At 42.9% G+C, this 24,783-nt stretch overlaps 1 protein-coding gene across 1 annotated transcript in view; it reads right to left on the bottom strand.

Moving 5' to 3' along the window:
- Positions 1-8,952, bottom strand: part of TTC9 (tetratricopeptide repeat domain 9) — a 28,576-nt gene extending 19,624 nt beyond the window's left edge. The window contains exons 1-2 of the mRNA XM_041460081.1: positions 8,751-8,952; positions 8,264-8,668 (exon numbers count right to left, since the gene is read on the bottom strand). Of these exons, the coding sequence (XP_041316015.1) occupies positions 8,264-8,668; positions 8,751-8,952 (607 nt within the window). The remainder of the gene's footprint in view (positions 1-8,263; positions 8,669-8,750) is intronic.
- Between the last annotated feature and the right edge of the window lie 15,831 nt (positions 8,953-24,783).

Raw genomic sequence — 24,783 nt, 5'->3', positions numbered from 1 at the left:
GGCCAGAACAACGCCAGGGGCGTGGAAACTGACAATTGTAATCAGGGCATCAAAGGAGCTTTGGAATCAAAATTTGAGGAACACTAGTTTGGTGGCTCTTTGCTTCCTGACCCAGCTGTTTCTTTCCAGCAGCTCCCAGGCAACTGGATCGACAGCCAGATTATCAGAGTTTTGCTGTCTGCCACTCTGATATGAAAGCAGTTGCTGCTGCCATTGATGCAGAACAATCTACATGACAGCCCCCTAAACTGGCAGCAAGTAAATGCAGTGGGCAGTGCTCCCACTGAAGAAAGAAAGGGAATACTGAGCAGTGGCTATAAAAGTAGTTGCTTTAGTAGGGCAGAGATTTGATCTGTGAAACACAGATGTGCTGGAGAAGGAAAAATGCTGTAGCCTTGCAAGCAACAATCCGTGTCCTAGGTCCTGAAAAGCTTATGTAGCAATGTAGGGATGGTTGTTTTCTGCACCCAAGGACATGTACAGGGTTGCAGTTCCTGCCTTGTTGATGGTACATGTGAGTGAAAAGGACTGAGATATCACCATAATCAGGACCTTGAGACACAGGACTTGTCAGGCAATTATGTTTTTCTGGAAAACATCCACAACTACTAAAGGTGCAAACAGCATGGGATTGCTTTTCCCCCCCACACTTCTGGTGGGAAACTATTGCAGAACTATTCAGTGATGGTGACTTACACTGCCTAAGGCTTTCAAGTTAAGTATGTGCTACTGTGATGGACAGAGTTGTGGTCACGGCCACACAGGATAAGCATGTGTTAGAATTCATGTCCCTGATTGGAAGAGTTGATAATTTTATCAAGGTGAGTGACACATCATGTAAAGATAGGGAATAGAGTCTCATGCTTGCACACATACAGTCTTTTGTAGAAAGTCACACAAAAACAGGTGATCAGCATCAACTGACTGGCTTCTTATAAATGTCACATCACCCATCGAGGGGATAAGAGGACCTCACTGGCATAACAGAGATGGGGGGTGTCTGGGAAGGAACAAAGCTTTGTGTGGCTGGTCAAAAAGTCTGACATAGCTGTGTTGCAACTGGGACAGCAAGTAAAGGAATTCAAAGGGTACAGGCACGGACTGTGCAAGCAGCCCCGCCTTCTGTGCTGAGATGTATAATGGGAGAACTGGGTACACGGGACAAAGACAAAGAAGCAGATGGTGCTATCCAGCCTATGAGCCTCAAGGCAATGGTGTGTCAAGAATTTTGGGAAGTGGGGAAAATGGAGCAGATTTTGAAGTTAAGATCAGTTATTGCCTATGCATAGTAATAGCTGACTTCTGGCATGTCAAGCTTTGACAACCAAAGACCACTGCTCCCAGCTGCCACTTTTGCCATAGTTTATCAGAGAAAAAAAATGACTGTGCCTAAACCATTTCCATGAACTGTCTTAGTGCTGTTTCTGGCAGTGTCCTAAACTCCAAATGGCTATCCTGAGATGGGTTTTTCTGCTCCAGCCTCACATTCAATGGTTACCATTTTCAGCTGCCTAGGCAAGTGTAGAAAACCACTACTACCACCTCTCACCTTCACTCAAGTAAGTGTGCCCCAGCTGGATTTATGTTCAGCAATTCCAGCAAAGCTTCCACAAACTGCACTGACTCTACAATTTTTGTTAGAGAGAACAGAATAGTAGCACTCCATGCCACCACAAGATTTACCTGCATTCATCCATCAATGTCCTGAGCCTACTGTTTCCCATCCAAGATGCAGTGCAGAAATGAACAAAAGGAGAGAGATTCCTTAGCAGCCATTAGTAACATCTTTCTAGTTAATGATAGTTAATTCTGACTTTTTTTCAAAGCATTTTTAACCCTCAATATTAGTCACTGGTGTGGTCATCTGAGTAAGCTGAAACCAGAATTAATAGCAGTTGTCTTCCTTCTCTATCAATTTCTCATCGATGAAGCAAGAGAACAAATAAATAGCCAGTAATTTTTCTCAAAAGTTTATTAAGTATTTTCTCCCTTTCTTCATTTTGTTTCTTCTATTCCACACTCCTTTGTATGTTACTTTCTGAGACACAACACAATGTCAAGAAGCTGGCAACATTTAGACCTTCCCTTTTATTTACACGGTTTACTTTTGTTGTTCCTTTCCTCACAGCAGCTCCTTTACCTTCCTAAAATCCTAATGTGCGAACTCCTGATGATCCTCCATTCTTGGAATATCTGTTGCAATGCCAGAGGACAGTGACAAGGAACTTGGGATGTGCTGCTGAACTGATAAGCAGTTCTAAGAGAAAGGCTGGAGAAAGAGGCCTGGAGCTGGGTTAGACATTTCTGGGCCTAAGCCCAAGTGAACAGCAAGAAGAGAAGGATGTTCCACCTGCTGAACCATTCAGAAGTGGCCCAGCTCACAGAAAAGGTGGTAACTATGGAGCTCATGGGTATATTTGCCAATTGACTGGGACCCAGCTTTAACACCAGGTTTTACTGAAGCAGCGGAACCATCTTCAGCACAGCACTGATGGAAACCTGTGGAGGTGTAAGAGGCTGTGACTCATTGCATAACTCCTGCTGAAGGAAACTGTTGGACAACACTTCAGAAGAGGATGGAGTAAAGCTGGAAAGATGTGATACTACAGAACTCAGAAAACAGCAGCTTTCTCATGGTGGAAAACAAGCAGTAATCTTAGGTAAACAAATTAACCACTCTGTTCTTGGAGAGCTTTGTGATTTTCAGTATCTCCTGCTTCATCTCCCATAGCAAGCCGTAGCTAAACTTTGAGGGATATCTCAGGTCATCAAGACTGCAGCTCCTCTGGACAGTCTGGTCAGGGGATATATACCTTCTCTGTTTCAGGCAAATGCTGACAAGGTCAGCTGAGATAGGCTTCTCCTCATGCAAAGGGAATTAAACTTGTGGTAGAAGTGGCTGCAAAAAAGCCTGCAACCCACAGAGCCTTAAGTTTTGAAAAGGCTTGGAATGAATAGTGACATATAGGGAGAAAAACACATCTTCTGCTTTAGCAAGAGATGGTCTCAGACATGTATCACTTAAACCAAGGTTGGTGGCAGCTTGCTATCCTTTCTCTTCCCTCCCTCATGCCCCCCCAGCATCTGCATGTATTTCCAGACCACCCTTTCAATGCACAATAAACTCTGTGAACAGGGGAGATCTTTGTTATCCTAAATAAAAAGGAATAGGTGAATACTGAGTATTTCTAAAGAGCAATTCATGACAATAGCTTTAAATTCTACATCTTTCTTAAATACATGTCAGAGTTTGGGCCTATCACTAAAAAACCACACACAGTCATTGGTGTTTATTCTCTGCTGCAGTTGCCCCTCCCTGGAGCAGTAATTGCATCAGTCCTGTAAAACAAGGAGTTTCCAAGCATTTCAGGCTGGTCAGATGTACCTAAAACAAGAGTGTCAGGAAACACCCGCTGCCAAAAAGTGAAAATGCAGACCACATCCTGCTGCTCTGTTTGCTGCTGCCCCTCTTTCCCACTGTATGGCATGCTTGTAGAGGGTGTTTTTGTTGATGCAGTACATTTAAAAAAAAATCACATCAAGCAACAATCCAAGACTGCTTTAACACCCACAGCACCATGTGTCCTGGTAGAGTCTGTACTTGCTAACGGCTATATACTTGGATGGGCTTTTAGCAGAAACTCCTTTTGACGTCTCCTAGTGGGTGGTCAGTGGAAAGTTTTACCAGCTTTTCTCGAGCTTAGTTACATTTTTACTTGGATTACGTATTATAAGTATTTGTATTTGGATTTCTCACTGGAACTACTCACAGAAGACCACGCAACTGATGGTAATTGGAAGTAGTACCTACACCCCAACTTGAGGATGCTAGAAGGTTCCTGTGCTGCTGGACGTGTCATGTTCTGTGGGACTGTCACTATGACCTTCACATAGCCATTGGAATGGTACCAGTGCAAATTTTCTGCCAGTGTAAGACGCCAAACATCATTTTCCAGACTGAGATGTATCTAGGAGAGCTAAATTTTTAATACACTGTCCAGGCATTTGTGCTTTTCTGCCAAGACTCCTGTAGTAAACTACAGGTACCTGAATGGGAATATAAACACTATACATCTATTTTACATTCATGTAATTAACAGCTTTACAGTACTCCTAGGAGGTCAAAAATGCAGATGGATCCACTGAAGTTTACAAAAGATTTGGTGAAGATAATACAGCTGGTTTGCAGAGAGAGGGAGGATTAGCAACCAGATCCCCCAGTGCCACTCGTCATCCCCAGATCTCTCTCTGGTTCCGTTTCTCCTGCCAGAATTAGCTCTAGAATTTCTGAATGCTTAGGAAAATCAGCAGAGGTTTGCTTATCACACTGCAACATTCCCTCACCAGAAAAGCTTAGAACTATGCTTACCCTTAGCATTTTGATGCTTTGGAATGACTAGGACTTCTTTCTCTCTGCAGAGTAGACATAGTGCTTTTAATCCTGTAAACTTTTAGGCAGTAATGGTGGCATAAAATAATCATTGCATTTAATGGTTGCATTTGTAGTTGATAAATGACCCCCATGTGCATGCAGTACGTAAAGCATTTGAGCTTCTTCTAGATCAGATATGCTGTATGAGCGGAAAGGAGATCAAGACCTGAGGTGTATTTGGCCAGTTCACTTTTCCACAAGCATTCTTTGTACATCTATCTGTTTTTTAAAAGAACATAAACCACTAGCTTGTAGAAAACTCAGCTGAATGCACCATAAAGATGAGACTGTGGTCCTTGTTCTTTATTTTTCAACAGGGCTGAGAGAGGCAAAAAGAGGTCAAATGACTTCCTCAAGGTCAGAGACGGCCAGTGAGTCATAAAGAAAGGACTGTTTGCTTTACAACCCTGCATTCATTCCGCAACGCTCTCCGCTGCTGGTAGGCTTTTGTCTTTGCCTACCCTAGCAATTTCTGGGAGCCTTGGCCATGCTGCTGCTCTTGCCTCTGGTGACATTCATCAGAATGACTTGTGGTAAAATGATGGGGTATTGGCAGGCCCATGCAAGAATGCAGCAGCACAGTTGTGAAGGGCAGTCCCTTTAAGGCAAACTCTTGGAGCTTAAAATGAAGCCCAGCTAGCAGCTTAGTGAAAGAAACATGAGCAACTCTGCCAATGGCAAGTTCTGAAAATCCTTGGCTGATTTAAAACAGTAATTTTAAAAAAATCACAAGAACTTAAGACCAGCAGATCTGGGATCCTTTGAAATGGGCTAATTAGTTTAGGCGGTGGATGTGCCACGCAGCTCTACAGCAGCAGACCCTGGAAAACACACCAAATATTGTGGGGCTTTTAATAAATATGTGAGCTGGCCACCCCATCTCATAGAAGAATTGCCTGTTGAAGGTGCTCTACAAAACAAGTGGACCTAAACAAGAATCTGTGTGCACATCTCTGCCTAAATTTACCTTCAGCAGGCAATGAGAGGCACTGAAAACCGTTTAGTATTTGCCCACATGTGCCTACTCATGCAATTGGTCAGATTTAAAAAAAAACCAAACTAACAACCCCAGCCTTTACCCATGAGATCACACAAAATCCCCTCTAGGTTTATTTCTCACCTATGTGTATATTTACCTATAGTTGATGCTTTCCTCTAACTCTCATGCTGCATCTAAACAAGTCAATGTGTGTGTGCATCTGTAGCTGTGATGCAAAGCATCTCTGACAGGTGGATGTGTGGTGCCCACATGAAAAACGACAGTGCAAAAGCAAGGTGGGCTTCTCAAATGCCAGGCTTAGAGAGTCAGCGGAGGTGCTAAAAGAACTTGATAATAAGGACGCTCAGATGACAGCTGGTAATGCTGTCGGCTATACTTCAGAGCTAGGTGAAAAGCTGCCTTCTCCAGAGTTAACATGTACTGCTGTTATGCTTTCTGCACTATGCACATTTATTTATTTTAGAAACAGCTCTAGGCAGCCAGCAGTGCTCAGAAGCAAAACTCCCTGCATCTCCTCTTCTCCCCATGTCAAGTAACACTGATTTCAGCTGTAACAGTACATGCTGGTGCCTCTGCTAGAGCCCACAGTGTAAGGAAACTGGTGTCTTCTGCTGCATCACACTTAGAAAATGAAGTTTCACTGCTGCACGTCTTGAAGCTGCTATTAGAAATATATAATTATTGTTACATTTCTGGGGAAACTCCCTTTCCTCTCTTCCCTTCTCTTTCAACATGAATTCACTGACCCTCCTGCTAGAGTGGGAGCTCTGTGACTGGGCTAGGAATAAAAACACTGCAATTCCAGTTTAACAGCATGCTCCCCTCTCCAGCATGCAGAGAATTTCTTTAAAATTGCTTGCAGATAGCTCAGCAGACACACAAAAAGCTATGCATTTCTGAGACAAATGCTGTTCTCTGCTCTGTGCATGCCATCTACTGAAAACATGTGACAACCGCCTGTGCAAAATGACAGCTTGACCTGCTGTGAGGTTATCCCAGGAAAAGTACTGCTTGTAAGTCCAGGGTTAATTATACTCACCTCCTCCTGTGTTCATACTGGCTAAATTTAGGGAAAAATCTGTTCATATCTAGGATAAAGATGGAGAATGTTTCTCACACCAATTGCTACTGCTGACAAGATCAAATACAACCAACAGTGACAAAAATTCACAAACATGAAACTGTAAAAAAGTGAGCTGGACAATGATAATGACATAGGACAACTCCATCAGCAGGAGTCAAGACATTTCTAGCAAGTGGAACTTGTGTACTGGCAGAATGTGCCTCAGAAGCAAATTCCATTTCTCTCTCCCACTTCATTTACTGTCTACCTACCACGTCTCATTTGTATCTAACAGAGACAGTGCCTGTGAGCCCTTTTTCAAGCCCAGGAATTCACCAAGCTATATTGTTCAGAGTATTACGGGCTCTTTGTGTAACCCTGCCAATCTAGATGATCCTTGCCAAATACAATCAATGGATTTTAATAAACCTGTGAACAGAAATTTGTAGAGAGACAAAATTACATCTGTGCAATTATGGTATCGCTCTCAAATCTCACTTGCCTCTCCACCTACGAGATTTCAATAGGCTTTCAAAGGAAGAGTATTTGGAAACATGATGAAAAGGAGCTAAATCGTGCTCCCCATTACATCCCAAAAGGCATGTTGAATGTAAGAGATTGGCATGCATTATGATGAGAGGATGCTGGCTTGGTGTTTCAAACCATTCACTTTACACTGCATCTTTTCCAGCACTAGAGAACAGGAAACAAAGCTAACCAACTCTGTCTAGAAAGCCAAAAGCTCATGTCCTGATTTGCGCCATTTTTTAACCCCAAGGATATAAAGGGTGATGAGTGACCCTTCAATCTTCTGGAAAACAGCAGAGCTTTTTAATGCTGTTATTTTGTGTGTCTTGTCCAAGTTATGAATGCTCTCTTCCCTGTATGTACCTAGGCACAAGTTTTTGTTGTAGAGGTGCTTTCAGGTTTGAAACGAAAAAAAACATGTGCTGCTGGGGACCAAAAATAACATCTGATCCTGCACTTGTTTGGATAAAGCTTCTTGAAGTCAACAGGAGTTCTGTTTCTGTAAGGACTTCAGAATCAGACTACAAAGTAGTTAAACCCCCCACCACTCCTCTCCATCTTCCTGCAGTACTTCTAAACAGATGGCAAGGAGCAAAGGGAGGCACGATCAAATGTCTACTGGCCACAGTGATGACTGGGAGCTAGTGAAAAGCCAGGACTGTACTGGCTTTCAACTTTCAGTGCTAAGAAGCCAAAAAATTATTTTTATATCTGGTAGAACTATGTGGAGGTACTGCAGTTGCGCCCAAACCCTTCCCCTTCCTTACATCAAATTTGGTAGGAGTCCGTCTCTCTGTAATACCATTAATTTACAGGCTCCAGAGCCGGAGCTGTGGCGAAGGGACTGAAGGACATCGCGGGCTGAGGGTACAGCGCAGCAGGCAATCTTGGCCATTTCGCGATCCACGATATCTGTCAGCCGGAGCGCCCCACGCACGCACTGCCGCCCTGCCACCTGTCTCCCGGGGGAGGAGGGCACTGATTTATCGGGGGCGGATGGAGCCGCCCGGGAAAAGGGCTGGGGGTCGCGGGAGAGCCCGAGCGCCAGGAGCGGCCGTGCACCTCCTCCCCAGCGCTGCCCGGAGCAACACGGCTGTGCCCAGCGGGAGCGCGAACGCGAAAATGGAAGCCAGCGGAAGGGAAGGAGATGCGGCGAGAGAAGCGCTGCTCTGCGGAGGGGGAGGGAGGTGTGCGCGGCGCAGGTGGGGACCCGCCGCCCCCCGCCCGCGGCCCCGCTGACCTGCCAGGCTGTTGTAGCAATCGACCTCGATGGCCTCCACCGCCTGCCGCTGCTCCTCGCTCAGCCCCGCCGCGGCGGAGGCGGCGGGAGGGCGCTGCCCGGCCGGCTCCTGGCTCAGCAGCAGCAGCAGCGCCTTCAGCTCCAGCAGGGCGCGGTGGTACTTGCCGATGGCCTCCCGGAATTTCTTGTCCTTGTAGCACTGCGCCCCTTCGCTCTTGAAATCCAGCGCCCGTCCGATGAGCTCGCCCGGCTCGGCGCTGCCCGCCGCCGCCGCCCGCGGCTGGGCACCGCCGGTGGGGCCGTGCCCATCGCCCGCCCCGCGGCCGCCGGCTCCGCTGCGACCCCCGCCCAGCGCGGCGCGGGGCGGCGGGGGCGAGTCCCGGGAGTGGGGATGCGCCGGCTCCGCTCACCGCTCACCGCGCCGGCCCGGCAAGGGGCGAGCGTACGCCGGGACACTCAGCTCCCCGGACTGGCTGACCCCACAGACCTCCGCCCGCCGTCCTGCCCTCCCTGCGCCTGAGCTCACTCCAGCCCCCACAGTCGGGTCCCTTCTGGTCCCCTGTGCCTTGCTCTCCTGCCTCTGAGGGTATCGCCTCTCTGCCGACAGCCTGGGATTCCACCTCCTCCATTCCCCTCCTCATCCCAGTTTCCCGGCTCCATCTCCTCTCCCAGATCCCACCAGTGGCCATCCACCATCAACACTTGTTCATGGTCCCTTGAAGTTTTTCGGTGTGTATACTCTGTATCACTGAGCAAAAGTGCCAGACCATGAAATCTCCTGTGTGCTCTGCATCAGGGCAGCAGAACCCAAGGGCCAGTAACTGCCCTGGCATCAGTAACTCAGGGACTTTGATTTTCCTGAAACAGATTTTCCTATGTGCTGCTGAAAAATGGGTTGATGCTCACTGATGCCTACAACATCTCCTGGTTTGGGGGTATCAGTGGGGAGTGACTCTCCTGCTGCAGACCAACAGCAAAAAAACTGTGTGGAGCATGAGGCACCAACAATTGTTTTGTTAGGCCTAATACCATGTCTGCATTGAATATTAGAATAGTTGGATGTATTTGCGTGCATTGTTGTGCCAAGATATTTTGTAGGTCTTACCACATGCTTAAAATCTAGAGGATAGATGAAAAAAACCACAGTGAATTTTTTTTCTCAATAATATATTGGGATGCATCTTTTCATCACCCATGCAACTCTTACATGGTAAGGCTGCAGCTGTGGTGCAATGTGTTCAAGCTTCTCTCTGCAACCATGAGAACATTTTAAAATGGAGACTTGAGTTTCTCTTTGGGATATGTACAGCCTACTGTGGTGGCATGTGGTGTTGCAGTGCTGGGCAAACTGGGATAGCTGTGTGGCATAGCTCCATGTAAAGGTATTAATGCAGTTCTGCATTAATAATTCCTTGTTAGCAGGGCCACTGAGTTGTGCTTTATGCACTGGTAATGTTAGTCCCTGCTGGTTAGTTTCTGGACCTTGTTGAGGTTGTGGTCACAGTGTGGGACATTCACTCACTTGAATCCAAAAGTCAGAGGCACAAGGAGAAGCAAATAGCATCACGCTGATTGTGATAGAAGTACAATTTTCAAAATGCTTTCACAAGAGAAATTACAGCTAAGGTATTCAACAGTGATTACATGATTTCAAGTGCTTTCATTTCCAGGTGCCCTACTAGCTACATCTTCAAGAAATCTTACTTTATGAAAATGGATGCTCAGCATCTTCAGGAACCTCAAGCCAAGAGTGAGATAAATTACGTACAAATCTTGCTCCAAGTACATGTGATCTAAAATCAGGAAATCCTGGGGGGCGGGTGTGGCGGTGGTGGATATTAGTCACAGTAGCTAGAGTGGAATTGATGTGTGGAACATAAATATTAAGGAAGGAAAATTCCTGTTGGGATATTGTTTTAATCTGTCTGCTAGTCATATTACACAAAGTAAGTTTAAGTAATTTCAGAGGTTTCATTGTACCATTATTGATTGCTGCTTGGGAGAATTCACAGGGAAAACATATATCTCTTGTGCTGGAACGCTGACTTTGCCAGAGGAAAGGAGATTGCCACAAAGGATTAATTGCTGAAATCTGAGCTGCTGCAGAAGCTATCGAAGAAGGAGATGTTTTCTTGGAGGGTGATGTAGCAAAGTGACATTGGGAGTAGTTGCTTCCCTTTTTCAGCATTTGCCTGAGCCCATGGAGTTACATGGCACTGAGACATATGTGACTTTTTCTCCTTCCCACCCCCTCTGCTTAAGGGATCTTTGCGATTTCTTCCTTTGGTTACTGATCAACAGTGATCTGAAACAAGCCATGAAAAGTATAAGTTTTCTTACAAAAGAGTTTAGCAGTGGCCACTGGCATTATGGGTACAGATCTGGTCAGAAATGGTCACAAAATAGTGATAAAACTGGGTGGTCCTCGCATTATGAACTATACTGAACATACCAAACTGTGGCTTAGTCCCAAATGTTGCTTAAGCACCCAAATGAGTTTTCCATTTGTAGTTCTTACAGAAACTTGGAAGAAGTTTCTGGAAGAACTACCTTGTAGTTCTTCCAGAAATGTCCAAACTCTCTTCCTGACATTGCTGGTGCCTATGAGGATGAATACCACAACCTTGTAAATCCCAAAACATACCACAACAGAAATGTCTGAATGATTGCTGTTATTTGCCATCTTAGATCTTTTGTTGATAGCAAAGAATATCCCTCAGCTGAGAGCTGGATCTCTCAGCCAGAGAATTCAAACCTGCCATAAGATGTGCAGGATGACTGGCAAAGTCCAGTTTAGTCCACCAGATCCTTCTTCCTGGAGAGAGGTAGTGTTGGCTGTACTAAAATATTTAGGAAACATCACACCAGACATAGGGGTCACCACACTGACCACAGCATAAGAGACTGCTTTTGTTTGTTTGTTTGCTTTTCAAGAGGAATGTGGTGGTTGGAGGAAAACATGAGAAGCTGTCACCTTTCCAAGTCAGACAAGATTTATGCTTGAGAGGTACCTCACATTTCATTTAACATATGACGTGATATTCAGATCTAGATTTCAGCTGTCTCAGGCCCACTAGGCTCCTCATATAGGCTTGCCAGAGGTCAACACCTTTAGTGATATTCAGCTTGAAAACACGACAGGAACCTGAAAGCATCAGGAAATGTAAGTTTATATATTATATTGATGCACTGAACTGTGAAATAAAGCATACGTACATTCAGATAAAATTAAGCCAGTTTGCAGTCATTGCCTGTGTGCCATGGGATGAGGTCATGGTATTGGTCAGTATTAGCTATTGTGCCTGTCTTTAGCCCAATGGTGAGGGATTTTCTGACCACAGAAGCAGAACATGCTTATCTCTCCCATTCTGTAATAGATGGGGTGTACCTGTCTATCTGGATGCCCCCAGGTGCTGTGAGTATCCAAAACTGCCTGAGTGTGCCTGTCTCTCCTCCTCTGCACTGAGCTTTCCTTAGCATGTTCCAAAGCATACACTTACATTGCTTAATTATTATTAATAGTAGTATTATGCAGACGTCACATGCTTCATAGGATATTTTAGGATCTGTGACTCACTAAACCATAATTTCCTGTTCACAGGTTACCTGAAGAAAAATGTCTTTTTGGAGTCCTATTCTTGGCTGGAAGATGTGGGGGAAATGGTAAATATTGTGAAAAATACTGGATCTTACATATCTGTGAGCTGTCCCAGCCTTCCTCCAGATACCATTGTTTCTGCCTGCACATAAGACAATTAATTTACAGGCACATGGAACAGATTATCTGCATTTCAGGATATTGCTGTAAGGAAATTGGAAAGGCTCCTGAGACAGTTGAGGAAGCTGGGCACTTGGGCTCTAGTGGGACATTGAAGGGCTGGAGAATCTTTCCTATGAAGACAGGCTGAGGGAGTTGGGGTTGTTCAGCCTGGAGAAAAGAAGGCTTGGAGGGGGGGACCTTATTGTAGCCTTTCAGTACCTAAAGGAGGCTAGAAGAGAGCTGGAGAGAGACTTTTAACAGGGGCAGGTAGTGTTATGACATGGAGGGATGGCTTCAAAATGAAAGAGGGTAGATTTATTGGACATAAAGAAGACATTTGTCTTTGGTGAGAAGGGGTGAGGCACAAGAACAGGTTGCCCAGAGAAGCTTCTAGAGAACACATCCCTAGAAGTGTTCAAGGCCAAGCTGGATGGGGCTTTGAGCAATTCTGGCTAGTGAAAGTTGTCCATGCCCATGGCAGGTAGGTTGGAACATGGTGATCTTTAAGGTTCCTTCCAACCCAAACCATTCTATGATTCTTCTAGATGGATATGAATCCACTGTAGCATTGATGCTGTTAGGTGAGCTTTTCATAATATGGAACTATAAAGGCTGCTATGAGGAAGCAAGTTTCAATATATATTGAAAACCAGGTATCAGTTTGGAAAGCAGTATATAAGGCATATAAGGCCTCAGTCCAGTTCTTGTGCATTCATTCATGTTGATAGGACTGCTGACTATGTGAGAGTTGTTTCATCAAATCCTTCCTGCCAAAGCACAAGCTTCACCTATTTCCTATTGTGATGAAAATGGTGTCAATCCCCTCTGAACAGAAGAGATCCCTCATTGCCTTAATTCAACTGCAGAATTCCCAAACAGCAGCAAGCTTCCAGCATACACAGCTGCTGCTGCTGCTACAGTCTGTCACCAGCTTAGTCAATCATCCATTATTTATTTCCAAACTGTATGTAAGGCTCTGCAGCATAGCCTTTTATGTCCATATACAGGGAAAAGAAGAGAAAGAACTTCTGAAAGGCCAGGAGAACAAAAACAGAGAAGCCTCTGAAATCCTTTGTTGGGGAAATTTTCTTATGTAGTTATATCCAAGGAAGAGAGGAAAGGGAAATAAAACTACATTTAACAGAAGGTAACACCTTGGTACAAATTTCTTTGATCTCTCTCTATCATTTGTTGCAGTCAAAAATTCCTTTTTTAAAGATAAGAATCCTTTGTTTACAAGTGTCCATCAAATGCAACGCACTTGGAGAGTATTGTGCATGTCTTCTTCCACAGTCTGCATTCTGTGTTGGTTCAGTTCATCCTGCAGGCTGTTTGATGCCTGCTGACCACCTGGTTGAGAATGGCTAATCAAGACTACAATGAATCTCCCAGGAATAGTATACAATCAAGGAAGAATAGCCCACAGAAATGTTTGCAGGCAAATAAGAGAGTCTCCATCACAAGACGTTGCACGTGTGTGTGTGTATGAGCAGCATCTTTGTCACAAAAAATGCTTGATGACAATACTAAGAGGTGGATGGTTAAACAGAGCAGCTGTTCAGAATTAAAACAACTGTTCCAAATTCTGGTTTTAGCATTCTGGATTCTTTCCTTCTTTTTCATAAATGCAGTAACAAATTGCTTACTAAGAGGTTTACCCAGGAACCCAGGACAGGTCAAATCACAACAATTTAACATCATTCCCAGTGTTTCTTTTTGCACTTTAATTAAAAGTGCCAAAAGCAAAAAAATTATGTAATTAAATTTAATTAAAAGTGCAAAAGTGCAAAAAGGCACTGATTTGCAGAACAGTCATACTGTAAGGAAATGCTGCAAAAAATAAAAGTTTGAAAAACACTTTTAACCTCTTAAAATCGGCTGTTGACATGAGGCTACAGCTATAATCTCTCAAGCAAACTCCAGTGTCCTGGGTAGCTCTTGCACTTTACTCAGGCTGGACTAAAGAGCAGCAAGGTTGATTCCTCTGTTGTGTGTGAAAAGAGTAGATCTGGAAAAAAATCACATCCAGATCTTGCTTATCAGACGGATATTGAGAACCACAAAACAGGCACTCCTATGTCTTTCAGCCCTCATTCTTCCTCTATCTTATCTTCCAGCATCCAAAGCTGTTCTGATTCTGGAGGCACATCTACAACGGGCAAAGGGGTGTGGTGTGAGGTTTTTCAGTGACCTAGACCTGACTTGAGAACTATGCTTTTTGAGACCCTAAGGAAGCAGACCCTTGCTCCACTGTCAGTTGCTACTGCCCCAGGAAGACCTACAGATCTGCCTAATGCTACACCACAGCATTACGGGCTCAAGTTACTGTGCATCAGCTGTTCCTCCAGCCTGGCAGCGTGCCTGTTCTAACCCTCCATGGAGGTGAAGGCACTCGTTCCCGTAATGCTGAAAGACTGCATATTGAGCAGCATTAGTGGGGAATAGGAGACTTCATAGAAGCAGTTACTGCAGGTCTGTTCATGGCTGGCATCCTCCTACTGCCCAGGTAAATGGCACATAGTTCAATGTTAGTAAAGATCGCTTAACTCCAAGAGTGACCAGGTGACACTTGGTGTTTAGATCTGTACAGGAGTACAAAGTGAGTCACTTGGGTTCCAGTCTAATGAGACAGTATGTGAGTGTAACTGGAAACTGAATTACTGAACAACACAAAAAAAGAATCCTAAAATGCACTGACTCCCCCTGAACTTTGAATTGCTGGTACCCTGAAGAGAAACGCCATCCAATGGTCACCAGTAGCAAAGCATGCTCAGTTTATGTTTCCACATAAGGACTGTTGCCTAGTCTTTACACCATGCTTACATCTTCAGAACCAAGCAGTGATTGCAACTGCATTCCAAGATAAGTGCATATTTATCATTACTTGCCCATTACGTGAAGAGCTCACACCAGCAGCCTTGGGTTCACCTTGCACATACAGCTGTAACTCATACAGCTGAATTCTTCCATGGTATCATAAAGGCACACATCAAAAGTGCATCTAACTACCTCTAAGCTGGAAAAACCATCCCTCTCTTAGTTTTGTGGCTTAGTCTTTTTTTATGAGATTAAAAATGACACATGGGAGTGAATGGAAATGCTTGTGTTTCTAATTGCTTGTTTTGTGTGAGACACAGCTAATCCAAACTTCAGCTGAACTGCAAGAGGAAAACTATGAGCAGAAATTTTACAGAGAAAGAAGACCTGCTAGAGAAGTGTCTGCTTTTTTAATATCTGGTCTGGCAGTGTGAGAAGGAGTTAAGATCTCACAACAAGCAGAGTTATCTGGAAACTTCCTAGTTTGGCAATGTCTTTGAAAACCAGGACTTTAAAGAATTGTCTTGCATATTCCATCCATTTTCATTGTCTTATGTCATGGCACAATCTTCACCAAGGTTCAATGCCTACTAACTTTGTCATCCTGAGGGGTACCAAACCCTGGCCTCTTGGAAGGCTCTTGCTATGCTAGATATACTTGATTGGGCTGATGTCAAAGAGAGAGCTTGCACTGTTTTCCTGTCTGGTCTCAAAAGTTCCTGCAAGTTGTTCATGGTGATTAGAGTGGCCCCTGAGGAGAAACAGGCTATTTCAGGAAGTGTGGCTCACAATACAGTAAATGGTACTGTCCCCTAAGAGAGCACTTAGCCACTCTGTCGGCAGACTGGCAGGCCCTGCAGCTTAGATGGCTGTGCTATCCTTGGAAGAGAGGTGAGACAAAGGTGTTTTATGGTCCTGACCTTTAACATGCCTGTGCTGTTATTGAGTTTGAAGGGTAAACTGCAGGGCCTGGGTCAAATTTCAGTGTAAATGCATTTGTACTTGCTTTTCCAGTTGGATGTAGTTATACTGCTTGCTTTTCTCTCTCTCTCTCCTAATATGCTGAGGGTGCTGCAGTGCACAGCTAAGCAGATGGCTGACTTCATCCTAGAGACAGATCCATTTCTGAGCATGGGGATACTTGTATCTAAAGAAGTGCTCAAATGAAACCATTTGAGTAAAAGCTGCATGGAGATAGTTAAGCTCATTTACCATATATATGGGTGATTTGCTTACAAGAAAAAGGAAGAAAAACTATTAAAGAGAATGCTTCTTGCTGTATCTCCAACACTTGTCCTGCAGCATATGGGGTTTTCCTGAGGATGTGCATTCCCAGATTTCCTACAAACAAATTTGTGAGGTCTGGTGAGCACAAAGCCTCAGGCAGTGTGGTCACAGACTTACCATCTGTGTGCGATCCCAGTAGCATCAGCCCTGCAGTTTACGTGAGGTTCTCATCTTTCAAATTTTATTGCAAAAATGGTTCTGTTCCCCATCCAGACAGCTTTCCAGGCCAGGCCTCATCTTCCAGGACACTGCAGTGATGGAAGGTGGCCAGCATTGCGTGCTTTCAATATAACTGTGTGTATACTGAGAGCTTAAATGAACTTTGAGTGAGGAAACATCATTGCTTCATCCTACAAAGAGAAGAGAAATTCTAATGGATCTTGATGTGTGAAAGACTTTCAAACTCATTTAGTTGGTCCATGTAATATTGCCAGTGTAAGGTCTCAAGTGTGGACATGTAGATATTAGTACTATCCCTATTTAATCAAAGCTCACTGAGGATTTCACTGCAGAAAATTTATTTAGTGGTTCTTGCAACACACTGTTATTGCATTGCTAGGCTGTTTGAAAGGTATTTCTTTCCCCATAAGCTGTCATGCACAGCTTACATTAACAATATTGCCCTGAGGAGAGTCAGATGAGCAGTCCTTATGGAACTACTTGTTTGTGCACACCTGTCACAATAATTTCTTAGCCCTGAGCAGGAATGTCATGGCAGCTCCGGAAATAAAGATTTCCTTGTGTTGAAGAGACTGAATAGAATCAAAATGGACTATTTTTCTCCAAAATGAAAATATCTATATTAATGTAGATTTTTTAAAATTACACATTGACTGTGCCTCTACTTGATTATCTGATTGCATGTCCTGTCAACCAGCTACCTAATGACTGCAGTATCCACACTTCATTTAATTCTTAACCCACTGGTTTTCAAGTAAGTATGGTTTGCTTATGAGGATCAGCCTAGGTTAATCTCTCATTGAGCTGTTTCCTTCCTTCGTAAAGTTGTAGAATTATTTGACTGCTTTCATCACAGTTTGAGGCTTAGAAATACCAGTACTAAAAAATACAGAGTAGTTAGAAGAATAAGCTATGCTTGACCTTATTAGCAAGACCGCTTATTCTGTACTGGAAGGGTTTGGGAATTTTGTAAATTGTACTGAATAAATTTGATTAAAGAGAACTATGAAACAAATAAACACGTGCATTTAAAAAAATGAAATTTCATATAGAAAGAGAAATATAGGATTAATGCAGCTTTCTATGCCCACTTTTATAAATGTTCAAAGACAGAGGAGAATTTGATCTGCCATAAAATCCAGTATGGATGAGAAAGTAGAAAACCCATGAGCAACAAAAAATTCAGGCTACTGCTTCTGTGTCCTTGATACTCACCTGAGAATCAGTTTGAAGTGATCAATTATTCTGCCCAGAATAGAGTCCAAGGTTTCATCTCAAAGGTTAGTAAGTCATTGGCCATATAAAGTTCCTCTCCATTCACCTTTCCTTTTTTAGGAAGGAAAAACAACAGTGAGTTGAATAGATGGATAATATGGGTAGAAAATATACTCCAGTAATCCTGGAGCTAAAATCTGGAAGATGTTGATTTCACCACAGGTCTGATAGTAGATTTACAAAGGCAAGAAAACTCATTTAACCTACCCTTCCTTAAATCCAAATCTTGTTATGACTTGGAATAAAAAAAAAATAAAATAGAGAGAGACTTGGTAAAGTGTCAGACACCAAACAAGGATTATTTTGGGGCTGTACAGCTGTATAAGACTGCATAGCTCGCTAATGCTCAAGCTGTCCTGTCTCAGTACAGAGCCCCAGCTGATTATATAAGGACATTTCCTGCTGGGCAGAAATGCAATTTCCCACAGATGCAATACTCTATATGTGAACAAAACACTTTGCTGCTGATTTGTCCCATAATGGGGAAGACTACCCTGGAGAAACAGCCCTATTGATGAAGGGTGATCATTGCCCTGTCTTATGGTTTTTTCCCTTGGACAACAGTATACGCTTCATGGCACTGAATCAAGCTGTGAAGGACAGTCATGTGGTGTATGCTGATGGCAAATGTAAATTTTTGACAGATTTGTAGGTCATACATTTTGTCTGTATTCATCTCCTGATGTTCCTATTACCATTATTTATCACTACATTACGATAGCTTTTGAGTCCCAGTGCAGCCCCACTGTGCTAAGTACTATAGAAACACATTCCTGGCTTTGCTGGTTTGGCTTCACTCCAGTAGATCAGCTCTATTAATGTATCTCCTGCCTTTCTACTCTAATTTTTTCCTGTTCAACAAAAAGAATGTTTAAAACACTGGGGAGAGGAGACTGGGGGGAATGATCAAATAAGATAATTTGATTTTTAATCCATTAGTGTCCTTGCTCCAATGTCTATTGCACTGATAGAAAAACATGACTAGTTCTTTGCTGGATGTGCAAATACCCCGGCAAGTATCATGTTCTGTAAGTTGCCACATACCTGCTGACTTCAGTATGATCTGCAAAGTAAAGGGGTGCTATGGCTCTTTCCATTGTACAGATGAGGGTCTGGTATGTGTGGGTTCATCACTTGTTTGGAGCAGATGCTGAATCCCTGTGATGTGAGCTTAATTAATTTAACCTACTCTTTCCTACTAAAGCCTAGTGTAAAGTATTTACAGCTGGCTCACTCTTGGCTGATGTGGTTGAGAGAATATCCCAGATGGAGGATTCTCATATGAGCAAAATGTATGGGACAGTGCCCTTCTGCTAAGCTATTTTGTCCCAGCTTTGTGCATCCTGAGCTCAGGGTCTCAAGTACAGGCTCTAGAAGTTTCTGTGAAGTGACATAGCAACTCTGATCTCAGTCTCTGATGATGGACAGTGAAGCACCAGCATGATGGGTTGATACTGTTCTGATACCCAAGGGATCTACCTTGCTTCTTTGGGACCCTACTGAGGCAAAGTATAAGATAACCTATATTTAGGTAGGGAAATCTGGAATTTTTTAATGTAGCCTGTGATAGGAATTTTGTTAGTCCTGCAGAAGAAAGGATAGATCCTCCTGAGAGTGGGATTTCTCTATAAACTGTAGATAGCAGAGCCCATGCTGATCACCAATTCGCTAGTAATTTCCCAGAGAGGACCTAGCACCTTAGAGGCTATAGGGCCACAAAGTGAAGCCTATAATGGCACTTTCTGCTGACACTTCTGAAGGCAAAGGCAAAGGAACACACACCTTCTCAGCCACATTTGCAGTGACCAAGGAAATCCCCTCTCTGAAAATACCTTGATCAGACTAAGCAGTCAAAAGGCCATGGAGCTGTTGAGATGAAAGGCCCCCATAAACTCATGCCACCTCTACCAAACTGGGTATGTTGCCTTTCCTCTCTCCAAAACAGTGTCCAATTACCTTTGATATATGCAGTATTATCCAGCAGGGAAGAAACACTTTGTTGTAGATTATTTTTCACGGGACCAGCAAATAGAAATTAGTATCAAATTCCTGCTCCTCCCTGGACTCAGGGATGAGCAGCCCTGGCTATGCAGCCATTACCTGGGCTCAACGCTTGGGCCACTTGCCTGCATTCAACTTTGGATAGTGTGGAGGCACAGATGAAGAAGAACAGTGCAGCCAGAATGGAAATAATATGGTTTTTTTCACTACCTGTTGAGGTGGGGACATGTAAAATTCTTCTGAAGGAGGCAAAGGTATTAGAGTTAACAGGCAACCAACACCAGTAAAAAATAATGCAAAAGGAGAGCAGGAAAAAAGACCTCCAATTAAGGACCTACCTGGCCCATTAGGCAGCTGAGACAAATGATGAAGTGTGCACACTAAGATTTAATGGTAGGTGAGGATATTTGTTTTAGAGAGATGGAAGGTGGAGAGAAAAAAACATTTGTGACTCAACGGACAGAGCAGAAATGAAAATTTTTCACTGAAGTGAAATAGACCCCTTTTAGCTTTATGAGGCCTGCAGTTGTTGAAGCAGAGATATTGCTAGACACTTCTTTTAAGGTTCTGCCACCATTACTGTTTGCTGGATTTTGTAGCTCTCTCCAATCTTGAAATATAGAAATTAAGTGTTTCTTTTCACTTCCTGATCTGGTCAGCCTGTCCATGTTTTGCATCCTCCCGCTGGGAAGCACAGGGCTCACTGCCAAACTGAAGCCCTCTGTTTTTCAATAGAAAATAGAGTAAATCAGGAAAATAAATCTTGATTTCTTCATCAGACTAGAGAGACTCTATTTTATTAAAGAACTTTTTCAGATCAGCCAAGTGCCTGACTTAAAGGCATAAAAATCAAGGTCTTTGCAATTTGGCCATATTTGGGGTTACAATGCACAGTAAAATGATGGCATTCAAAGCTTGCTGAGAGGTATCCACCAAATGCCAAGGCTGTGGTGCAGTCCAGAGATTGGGAATATTAGATTGCTAGACATGTGCAATAAACAGGATGTATGGTGAGAAGATTGTTTTGCTTTTTCCCCCTTCCCTGTCCTGAGCAAGCCTTCATTGTCAGCAGACAGTGTTTGCTTGTTGGCAGCAAGTGGGCCACGGCTGTACTCCAGGGCCTTGATCTGCCCTTTGGAAACTGGGGGGAAATAAAACATTGGTTGACTCCCAATCCAGCTGACAAATGCACACAAGTAGAGCTGTATGGGATAGAGGCCGTGCTCCTGAATTGCCTGACAGCTTCATCTGCCTCTTGCTGGATATTGGCCTGTGTGTGACCTGTGAAGCTCTGGGGACATGGGACAGTTTCGCTTCTCCCACTGGGAGATCCAACACCTGTAGATTGTTCTTGCTGCATCCTTCTTTGTCATGGCCTTTTACGTTGACAAAGCCAATGCAGCAGCAGAGATGCTAAGGTCAGAGATGTCTGCAGAGACACAAAAGTCAGCATCTGCAGTTGCTGGTTTTAATACATGATCATATGCAAGATGACATAGTTTGTGCTTCTTTGCTTGGAAGCTCATTTCCCCTCCTGCCTGCAGTTGTTAGCAGCCATGTGGCATCCTGACATTTCATCTTTATTAACTTCTTGACAGATAGCCTTTTGGGGCTTACTGGGAGATTAATTGTTTTCAGGAAGCTTTTAGACTGTTAGCAGGGTTTAATCTTTTCTTTCCCCATTCTTTCAAACAGGAGACTCTAATAAAGCACTATGAGATGTATTAAAATGCCCTGAGGATGCCAGGGACATTACTCCTAGTGTCCCCCAGTTCCTCTACTCTTTGCAGCCCACAGCTGAGAGCAACAAGGGTTGGTGGGGGGGACACAGTTTTGAGAAGGGCACTGGCTGCAGCCATCATTGCAGCCACTTCAGTTAGATTTTCCCAGTGGCATTTTTCCAGGGAAAAAAAGAGCTTACAAGCCTGGCTATTTTTTTTTATAGTCAATGCATGTGATTAGCAGTATTTATAAAAACTGTGCAGAAAACAGCATCTCAGGAAAAGGAAAAGAACATGCAGATGCACTGAGCGAAAGGAAAAATTAACAGACTTTGAAGTCAGCAAAAGTGCCTGATTAAGGATTTAAAAATCAGAATTTTGCAATTTGGCTGTGCTGTGGGTTTCTAAAGCATCATTCAGTGACGGCTTTTGAGACCTATGGAAGCTATTTTGTAAATGATTGCATGTGTAATACCATCTGAAGATACCAGTAACATAAGTGTTTTCAGGGTGGAAAGAGAGAATCTTCACAAGCAAAAATGTTAAAACAGAATATGGGTGATGAACTCATGGCAGCCCCCTCAAACATTTCCTCTCCCTCCTTATACATTTTGTGATTTCAGCATTTTCTTTGCATTGCCCATACATTTCTCTCTCTGGTTTGTTTACAGGTCTTTCTCTCAAACCATGAGATAAGGATTTAAAAGAATATTTTCCCATTCCTATTTATTATAAATGAGTAGCAAATTGCTCATTTCTTAAGTAATTCAAGCCCAGAAATTTTTTATTACCATAAGAATTTAAATTTCCCTTGTGCTTCGTTGCAGAACTAGATTTAATGGAACATAGAATGGGACTTATAGATATTTACTATTAATCTGTGAGTTCAAATGCAGATGGGCAGGATCTGAGGTGCTGTGATGATATCCTTGTTCAGGAGCCTCTACTATATTTTGGAAACCTCCAGAGTTTAATGATAAGGATTCCTAAACAATACTTTTCACCTGATGGCATATAGCTAGCTTATTTGTTCAGTCTCTGCAGACTGTTAAAAATGTGCACAGAGATTGTTTTCCATCCTTTTTTAGATGTAGTCCTCTCAGTTTAGCTGTGCTTATTTGTAACTATAAAGGGACTCCTTGGTAGTCTCCCTGCTGTACCCATAATGTGGTCTGGAGCACTCAGCGCTAACAATCCCGTTTCCACTGGGAATAACAAACACTGTAAATCAGGGACAGTCTGTCACACACAGGGGAGCATAGTAGCATGAGATTCCTCATTAGCTCTGACCATAGAAATACAGAAAAATAATTCCACTGCAGGGAGAGTGACACTAAATGACATCTGAACACCAGGACTTGAAAAGGTGTCAGCTTTTATCCAAGTGTTTTGTGCATTTTTAAAGCACACAAATGGAATGAATATGTCTAAATATTCATTGCTTAAGGTGCCTTTCTCTGACATCAAAAGCTGTGTACATAAATTCCCCATTTTATGTGATAGCTTTCATTATCTCTCCATCTGTAATCCACATCTCCTGCTAAGAGGGACAGAACTCCAATGCTCATTAGGACTCTCCCTTTAGAGGAAGCCAGGTGAAAAAGCCCTCATTTTTTATGCTATAGCAGAAGGTGAAAATGTTACCAGATTAACAATTCTTTCCAGCAGTGCTTTGGCTAGTCTCACCATGTAATTGAAAATTCATTGTAAGCAATCAAGCCCCATTATTTCCCACCCAGTAATCTTTACTTTTCAGTCCCTTACTCATCTGAAGACATACTTGCTAAGGAGAGGTGCAGAGTCAGCAGGAAAGATGGGCAACATGAATAATTAAAATAGAGGTCGAGTTTACATTTGCTACTGAAAAGAAATGGTTTGCACAAAAATAAGATGAAACAGGGCATCAGAGATGCTCCAGAAAGATGGCTGTTATGTCTGGTGGCATTTTTCCCTCCAGGAGGATTGTTCATGACAGAATCATAGAGGTATTTGGTTTGAATGGTGACCTATCATAGTATTATTTTGAAACATTTTGGTGTGGATAGCACTAGAGAGATGTATTTGGCAAAGGCAGAAACTGCTAAACAGTAGCAGCTAACTAATGAATGGAGATCTGCAGTGTGCACACATGAGAATTACCCCATGGAAAAGCAGATTTTACACAAAATATTATCTAAGTGACAAAGACAAGGACCCAGGAATCACGAAATTGAAAAATTAAGGTTAGATTTGATTTTTAATCTAGTTGTGCTATTAAATGATACCAAGTACTGTGTTTTCATGGCTTTCTTCTGAATTCAGTATTACAGTCGGACAGTGCACTTCTGTTCAGTACTTTTTCTTTCACTGTTCAATCTTTTTAACTTATTTTTACTTACTTTGCCAATTAAACAAATCTTCTTTTGAAAATAAGATTAATTTTCTCAGAACACTTAACATCCCAGCCTCATATTTTTGCAGATATTATTAAATTTATTTTCATGAACCACTCAGAGCCAAGGGGCCTGTTATCACCTCCCTTGTAGAGATGCAGCTGTGAGACACTGAGATTACAAAAATCTTATTTTGAATAATAAACTGTGAGAGACTATAGAGACCTTAACTTCTCAGTGTGCAGGGAATTACAAAACACACAAAGCATGACCAGCATTACTTTATTTGTATTGAGGGTTCAGCACATCTATAAATCCGAGTCTGAAAAAAAAACCAAAAAAACTTCATAAATCTAACGCATGACTATACTACTGGCAAGACTAGAGTCCAGTTTTCCAAACCAGCATTTTTCTGTCTGACCTTGTAATTTTCTGTAGCCTTTGCTTGGTACCTTCACATCTTTCAACACCCAAAACATGTAAAGCAAATGTTTTCCAGGCACCTCTTCTTCACAGAAAATAAGCCCAGAATATTTACAAATGATACAGTGACTTTAACATATTGAATGAGATAGGAATCCTGGGAAGAAAAAAAATAAAAGAGTATGTGGTTTTGCAATTACAGTCTGTCTCCTAATGCATTAGTATGAGAGGATTGAATAGAGAGCAAATAAGCAGCATGATCTCTCTTTTGCTCTAACTTCTTGATTGCTCTCCTACAATAATAATATCCCTTTCCTGTACTTCATACACAGTAAAGTACTTCCTATACTTTTTTCACACAGGCCTCTAATGGAAGAGCAAGAGATTCCATCACCAGTTACGATCACGTGCCATCAGCAGGGTGATAACTCCAGGCTCTCTTAGACTCTGCTACTGCCAGCAAGGGGATGGCTGATCTTGGCAGCAAAAGCTCAGGCATGGTGAGTCCCTGGAGGTACAGCTACCATGACACAGGGATATCGGACACTCTGTACAACACACTGGTAGACTGTAGTTGTCAGTCTAAATAAGCAGCTTATTAATCTTCAGTTTATGTATATTCCTCCACCCACTGAGTGTTGTTCTTCACTCTATAAATGACTGATGACTGATAATTTCACTTAA

This window comes from Pyrgilauda ruficollis, unplaced genomic scaffold (assembly GCF_017590135.1).
Source record: "Pyrgilauda ruficollis isolate IOZ18807 unplaced genomic scaffold, ASM1759013v1 scaffold14, whole genome shotgun sequence".
In the NCBI taxonomy this organism is placed as follows: domain Eukaryota; kingdom Metazoa; phylum Chordata; class Aves; order Passeriformes; family Passeridae; genus Pyrgilauda; species Pyrgilauda ruficollis.
The sequence above is the reverse complement of the archived record's forward strand: the minus strand, read 5'-3'. Positions and strand labels throughout refer to the sequence as shown.